Raw genomic sequence first — 8009 nt, forward strand, 5'->3', positions numbered from 1 at the left:
TTCAGAGTAACATAATTTGTTATACAAATTATTTATTTCTTTTCTTGATTTGATTAATTATTAGTACCCTGTTGACATATATGCTCCTGAGCAAATACAAAAAAATTTTCAGATTTTAGCATTCCCATTTTAAAAAATTAAAATTCAACTCAAGTTTATTGATTGCTTTACTCGCTGTCCATAAAGTTTAGACACATATATTGAACAGTTTTCTGATATAAGGGAAAAAGTATTTTTTGTTTATTTTCGATTGCTTTGTGTTTCTATTTCTCTTTGTTTAGCAATCGATCAATGAGTAAACAGCGATTGCAAAAAAGTTTTAACACAGCAAAGTTGAAACTTGTTCCTTCCATATTTACTGAACAACCTCCAGTACTTGCATTTTCAGATGGAGGAGGTTATCTGTTTTTTTTACCTCCTGATGACGTGGTTCAGCCTCTATTGAAAGTTTGCGCACTTTTTTCATCAAATTGAATCACCGTTTCGTTATGTTGACTTTTTAATTAATTTTGAAAAGATGACAAGCCAATGTCCACAGATTGTGCGAGATTGTTTTCAGCTTGGAGGGTTTCAGACGGAAAAGAAATCAGAAGACTTACCGTGGCTTAGGTTTGTTAATTCAATTTTTTTCGTTCAGAGTCAATAAACTTTAATACCTTCGACTTATTATTATTGCTACAGCTTATGGGGGCGACTTTCAAAAGTATTTTGCTTCAATTTTTTATTCTATTTGATTTTAACAAATATTTTTAAGACTGAATATAAATTGCTGGGGCCATTTCATCGCTCCAATCACTTTCCATGCACCTTCGAGTTGGGAAGAAAAGATAGATTGCATCATCACTTGATGTTGCTTTATCGTCGATTTGGACATCAACATTGTGGTTTTTTCCCAAAGACTTACATATTCCCAAGGGATAAAGCCATTTTCAAGGCAGATTTTGCAAAAAAAGAAGGAGGGCCATTCATCATCAAACCGGTTGCTGCTTCAAGAGGAATAGGTTTTCAGCTGCTTTTATTCATTGAGCCAAATTATAATTTTAAAACTATTGAATTAAATTTCATATTTATTTCAAAACAAAAAAATTTCTTTCTCACACAAATTAATATATCTATTTTTACACGCAAACACAACAGGAATTCATGTGGTGAGCTCTTCGTCAAAAGTCCAATGCACACGAGGGACGCTGGCGCAGGAGTACATTGAGCGGCCGCTGCTGATCCGGGGGTTCAAGTTTGACCTGCGGCTGTATTTGGCTCTGATGGGCTATGACCCCTTGCGGATATACCTGTATCGAGACGGGATTGCGCGGTTTGCGTCTCAGGCGTATTCGCAGAACTCTCTCTCGCAGTATGCGCACCTCACGAACTTCTCCATCAACAAAGGGAGGATCCGGACGTGTCTGGACGAGCAGAAGGAGAAAGCACGGCTGAAGGCGCTCGACGAAGACGAAGAGGAGGAATTCGAAGAGCAGATGGAAGAAGAAGAGGAGGAAGAGGAAGACTCATCGACTATCACAAGTAGTAGCGACAGCAGCGGCAATAGCAGCGACGAAGGGGTGACTGCAGATGAAGATGAGGCAGATGAGGATGAGGGAGAGAATGAAGAGAGGCGGAAAGGGAAGAACGGAGAAGAAGGGAATTTCGAAGCTGATGAAGGCGGAGGAGAAAACGAGAGCGAAGGCAAAGGCGGGCGAAGCAACAGAAGCAACTCGAGCAGCGGGAGGCAGGCCAGAGTGAATGAGAGCTCCAGAGAAGAGACTGAAATGGTCGAAGCCAATCCCTCACAGACATCAGGCCGTGCTGCTAATCCCCATCCTCCACCGAAAGGGAAATCAGCCAAAAAGAACACAACAACACCCACGTCTTCTTCTTCTTCTTCTTCTCACCCAAAAAAGCGGAAACTGACAGCAGCTGAGCGGAAGCAACAGAAAGAAGCAGAGCGTGCGCGGCGGAAAGCAGAGAAGCGTGCGAAGCGGAAGGCGAAGCTGAAAGAGCAGGCGCTGTTAGAAGAGGAGCACTCGCTGAAGTGGCGGCTGGTGGATATGCGGCTGTTTCTCCGGAGCCAGTTCGGGGCAGACGACGGGGTGGTTATGCGGAGGATCCAGGATGTGCTGATCAAGGCATTCATCTCTGCCGACGAGACCTTCACACGCGAGCTGAGGACGACGCTGCGGTTTCCGTCGAACTGCTGCGAGCTGTATGGAGTGGACATCATATTGGACTCTGCGATGCGACCGTACATTTTGGAGATCAACACATCGCCATCGATGAACTCAGGATCACCGCTGGACGAGACTGTGAAAGGAAACATGCTCACTGACTTGTTCTTCATGTTGGGGCACACGCCTTCTTCAGCCGATGGAAAGGTGCCGTTTGCATCGAGAGAGGACATCAGCAGGCTTGTGGCAGCGAACATGGCGATGCCTGGCTCTTCTGCAGCAGCAGGATCCTCAGCCAACATGAAGGCAGGTCTGTCTTCTGTGCTGAGGAAAGCGAAAGGGCTGAAGTTGAACGCTGTTGAAGCGCCTTTGTATCCGTGGGGTGGGACAGCCACAGGAGAAGCACTGAATCAGATGAAGAAGCAGAAGAAAAGCCCAGCTGCCAGTGCGAGACAGTCTTCTCCTGCGCCTTCTGTTTCATCATCACCTGCTCCATCCTCAGCTTCTCCTGCTCCACCAGCTTCTCCGTCATCCAGATCTCTTTCACCGTCACCTTCACCTTCTCCTTCTTCGTCTTCATCTCATTCTTCCACATCAAATACAAACAACACATCAGCTTCTGCATTCGTCTTTCCTGGCTTCTACTCATCAGTCGCACATTCTTCTAACACTTCATCAACATCCTCTTCTTCTTCCTCCTCCTCCTCCTCCTCATCATCATCTTCCTCTTCCTCTTCCTCTTCCTCTTCCACCCTCCTCCCCTTCAACGAAGAAGATCCCACCACTCTTTCTGTCTCTTCCCTCTGCCCCGAAGACAAAGCCCTCCTCCGCCTCGTCGAATCTGAATATGCGCGGCGTGGCGGGTTCCAGCGCATCTTCCCCACTCCCTTCAATGCGCTGCTGTATCGCCCCTTCTTCAAAGAGAGAAGGGCTTCAGATGCCCTCGTCGCCTGCTTCCTGCGGAGACGGTGGGTCGACACGTGCGGAGGACACTTGAAGAGGATGAGGATGATCGAGAGGGAGAAAGAGGAGAAAGAACAGAAGGCTAACAGTACTGACAGACAAAACGGAGAAAATGAACATATTTATCAGAACCAAAGCGGAGCTTCTTCTCAGAGTTTGCCTGCAAAGCAGCTCAAAACAGCTATTAAAACAGACACTTCAAATACAACTTCTTCTTCCATTTCCTATGCCTCACACATCATCTCTTCACCTTCAATCACAACCACCTCACCCACACCCACACCCGTCCCTTCTCTGCCCATCTGCCCACACTGCCACGTGCCACATCCAAACGATCCGCTCTTTCAGCTCTCTTCGTCTCCTCTCTTCCTCTTCGACCATCCTTCTCCTGCTGCCACTGTGCAGAGGCCTGACAGCTGCATTAGGAAGCCCAGATATCCTTCTGTGTGGCTGTTGGATGACGAAGATTGCATACCTGTACAGCCTCCCTCACAGCTCATAAGACCAACATCAGCAAGAAGAACAAACGCCAATGGAGCTTCAGCCACTTCATCAACCACTTCTGCTTCTTCCTCTACTTCCTCTTCTTCTTCTTCTTCTTCTTCCTCTTCTTCTTCCACTTCACGTTCTGTTTTTGATCTTCCTGAGCCAATCACAATTGTGCCTCTTCAGACAGCCACAACACAATCTGCTCCTTCAGCACATCCTTCTTCTGTGACACCTGAATACTCTTCTGCCTCCTCTTCAGCCACACGCAATTCACTTCGATCATCAACATCATCTTCATCATCATCATCATCATCCTCTTCTTCTTCTTCCTCATTGTATTCAGTCAACAGTGAAGCCAACATCTCCGTCCTCACTCTCCCCGACTACACCCGCCCATTCACCCTCCCTCTCCTCTCCTCTCCTCTCCACTCTTCTTCTTCTTCCTCCTCCTCCTCAATGCGCAGTCATTCTGTTGGCCGATTCTCCTCTTCCACCCTCCTCGCCGGTATTGCCATGGGGATGGGGGCACAAGGAGCTGTGGGCAGTGATGGGAGGTTGATCAGGCGGATGGGCAGTGGAGAAGGAGATGGAGGGTATTTGGGTGCGGCAAAGGCAGCTGGCTTGCTGGCGAGGCCGGCTGTGACGGTGAGGGTGATGCAGGAGAAGTTCTTTGAGGAAGGGAAGGCAGGGCAGTCGCTGTTTGCGCTGCCTGCACTAAAGGGAGTAGCGGGAGAGAGAGAGAAAGAGAAGGGTGAGGAGAGAGAAAGAGAGGGAGGAGAAGGAGGAGGAGAAGAGAATGAGAGAGGAAAAAGAGAAAGAAATGGAATGAGAAGCAATGAGAAAGAGAATAAGAACGGGAACGAAGATGAAGGAGAATATGAAGAAGTTAAAGACAGAGCATATTCGAGTGATGAAGTGACGAGAAATCCGAAGGAATATTCCAACAGAGAAGAAGCACCAAGTCAAAGGCGTTCACTTGGAATGTCACATGGCTTGCATCTCCCCAAAGTGAAGAAGGAGAACAACGAAATGGCTGCTGAGAACGATATCGTCACACCTCGTGTGGGATACAGCGAGCAAGAAGGATCAGCTGCATCTGTTTCTTCCTCTTCCTCTTCCTCTGGCTCATCCACTTCTTCGTCATTTATATCATCATCATCATCTTCTTCTTCTTCATCGTCTTCGTCTTCATCTTCATTTTCATCAGCACCTTCACTGCCTCTCTCTTCCTCCCCCTTCTCCTCCCCTTTCTCTTCTCCTTCAAAAGGTCTTATTTCTCCGCGGAGCCAAAGAAAACTCGAAGTTCTCCCTTCTTCCCATCCACTGCGCCTGTCCCGCAGTTCTCAATCGTTCTCCAACGGGCTGCCGGCAAAAATTCCGCCTTATTCGCCTTCAGAAGCTGATATGATTACACAGACGAAGCAGCTTCGTGTGTCGCATTCAGCAACCCGCTCGCTTGTGCCTGCTGCTCAGCTGTCAGCAACACTCCAATCTGCTTCTACTCATTCATCATCTACTCGATCAACTCCAATGTCTTCGTCTTTTTCATCATCATCATCATCTTCTTCTTCTTCTTCTATTCACAATCCAACTTCTCCTGCAAGCACCATTGCTGCTCTGCTGGCATCGTTGTCAACTCTTCCTCCAGCTGCCAAATACAAACCACCAACTTCCACGTCAACACATTCATTTTCATCATCATCATCATCATCATCATCTTCTTCTTCTTCTTCTTCATTTTCTTCCGGAAATCTGAATCAAAATCTGAATTCTTCTTCAAAGTCTGCTTTTTCACAGTCAACACGAGATTTTTCTATGCGATCTCCAAAACAAGCATCATCATTGCATGCATCTCCAATGAACTTAACAGGCAATCTAATGGCTGAATCTTCTGCTTCTGTCACACCAATCTCTTCTCCTCCTCCTCCACAAACATCTTTGTCTACTTCTTCCTCCTCATCTCCTTCCTCTTCATTGCTTTCTCATTCTGGACAGACAAGCCATTCTCAATCAACATCTGCTGCACAACATGAGAATAACAATAAACTTTTATCGCCAACATCCAACAAAGCACTGATGACTCCAACATCTCCAACATCTCTATCATCATCAGCATCTTCTTCCTCTTCCTCTTCTTCCTCCTCTTCTTCATCATCTTCTTCTTCTTCTTCAACTTCTTCTTCAATGATGACAATGTCAACAGGAAGGAGAACATTTCCTGTGCTTCATTCGCCCACTCCTCTTCAGCCTCGACAGAATGACTCGTCTTTGCTACAACCTGCTTCTTCTTCTTCTTCTTCTTCTTTTCTGTCTCCTTCTGTCACACCTGCTTCATCTCCACTCAGTTTTTCATATTCTCCCTCTTCTTCTTCTTCTTCTTCCTCTTCCACCTCATCTAACTCAAATTCCACAAGTTCATCTTCTTCCTCTTCCTCCTCTTCATCCTCATCCACTCTTGCACACTCCCCAATGATTCCATTGAGACACTCATCTCTTTCTCCTCTCGTGTCTGCCTCTCCTTCATTGCAGCAGCCTTCTTCTTCTTCCTCCTCTTCCTCCTCCTCTTTCACACATGAACAATATTCTCTTCTTTCTCCGTCTCCGCCTCCTCCGATGAATTCTTCATCGCCTCTCATTTCGTCTTCCAATCTGCCTCAAACTTCTTCACCTGCTTCTTCTTCTGCTGCCATCCACTCTGCAAAGACTCTTCATTCTTCGTATCCTTCTTCCTCGTCTCTGTTATCTTCTTCTTCCTCTGTTCCTTCAATTTCTCCCTCCTCCTCTTCTTCTTCTCCTTCTTCTCCTTCCTCCTCCTCCTCCTCCTCACTCACTTCTACCCATTCCATCTCCCCCAAAATCTCTCGCTCTTCCAGTCTCCATCGATCTGCCGATGTTTCTCCTTCTGTCCGCCGAAAAGTTCTTTCGCATTCCAATTCAGCTGCTGCTTATCCTTCCTCTTCTCTTCCCTATCACCCGCCTTCCCCTCGCCACCAGCGCATCGCTTCTTTGGGAATGCACAGCACACAGCCACCACAATTAGCTCAGAATTCTTCTTCTTCTTCTTCTTCTTCTCCTTTGGCGCCTCTCTCTGCAACTTCTTCTGGATTTTCAGTGGCAAATGGATTTGCGACAGAGAATGGATCAACTCCACAGCACAGCAGTCAACAAGGCTTGCCTTCACTGCAATCTAATGGAGCATCACCAATGTCTGAACAATCTCCTTCTTTATCATCATCATCATCTTCTTCTTCTTCTTCAACATTTTCATCTCCTCAGAGTTCTCTTTCAGCCTCTGACTCCGCCTTTTCGTCAGATTCTTTGTTTTCTCGCCATCCTTCCAATGTTGTGCGCTCCTTCACTTCACATCGTGTTCCTTCGCCTTCTTCTTCTTCTGCTGCTAATCAGACTTTACAGCCACAAGGCAGTTCACGTGCAAAGAAAGAACACAATCAAGATATCCATTCAATGTCTTCTCCTCTTCCAACTTTTAATTCATCATCATCTTCATCATCATCCTCTGAACCATCTCGTCCATCAACTACTTCTTCTTCCTCTCCTTCTTCCTCTTCCTCTTCCCCTTCTTCTTCTTCTTCGACAAATCCCACTCTTTCTTTGGGCTCATCTTCATATTCATCCAATCGTCTTAGTCTTTCTTCTACTGCTGGTCGTCCATCTTCTGTGCCTTCATCTTCACAACACTCAAATATTCAGTCATCTCCTTCCTCTTCTTCCTCCTCTTCTTCCTCTTCTTCTTCCTCTTCTTCTTTGCCATCTTCAACAGCTTCTTCAACTTCTTCCTCTTCTCAATTGTTTTCTTCTGTCTCTTTGTTCAACAGAGAAACTGTCAATATGATTTCCAAGAAGAAAAAAAACACAGAACACTCAATGAATCATACTTCATCATCTTCATCATCTTCAGCAATGAACCAGCAGACAGCAATCCCCAATTCTTTGGGCTCTTCTCATTCTGCTTCTTCTATTTTGTCCTCTTCTTCTGGCCATTCAGCATATTCCAGTTCCACTTTGCGACCTGCTTCTCCTTTTTCCTCTTCGACTCGCTCTCCTTTTGCCTCGTTCGCATCCATCCATCCATTCAACCAGAGTCAGTATGCAAGGCCTGCATCTCCACTTCGTCCTTCTTCTCCTTCACTCCCAAAATTCCCTCTTCAGAAAAAATAAACATATTTTTTTTGATATGTTATGCTATGTATATATTTAATTCAATGCTATTAAAGCATCATATTTTGTTAAAATCAAATTTTTCTTGTTTTTGAATTCTCTCTTAAACGAATAATCTATTTATTGGAACTACAAAATTAAACGAGCTGTTTATGAAAGCAAATTATCAAAAAAAGCTTTATTAACTCTTGTGCCATAATAAAATTTTTAATTTTC

The 8009-nt window shown here is 45.3% G+C and overlaps 1 protein-coding gene across 1 annotated transcript; it reads left to right on the forward strand.

Moving 5' to 3' along the window:
- Positions 1 to 517: 517 nt before the first annotated feature.
- Positions 518 to 8009, forward strand: MONOS_406 (putative Tubulin-tyrosine ligase family; the record flags this gene model as incomplete). The annotated part of the gene is made up of 4 exons (XM_067874101.1): positions 518 to 609; positions 682 to 703; positions 755 to 1001; positions 1138 to 8009. 4 exons carry the CDS (start codon positions 518 to 520, stop codon positions 7791 to 7793), a joined length of 7017 nt encoding a protein of 2338 aa, XP_067735895.1. The 3' UTR covers positions 7794 to 8009.

The sequence above is a fragment of the Monocercomonoides exilis genome (genome assembly GCF_001643675.1).
Source record: "Monocercomonoides exilis strain PA203 chromosome Unknown scaffold2-2631571, whole genome shotgun sequence".
NCBI lineage: Eukaryota > Preaxostyla > Oxymonadida > Polymastigidae > Monocercomonoides > Monocercomonoides exilis.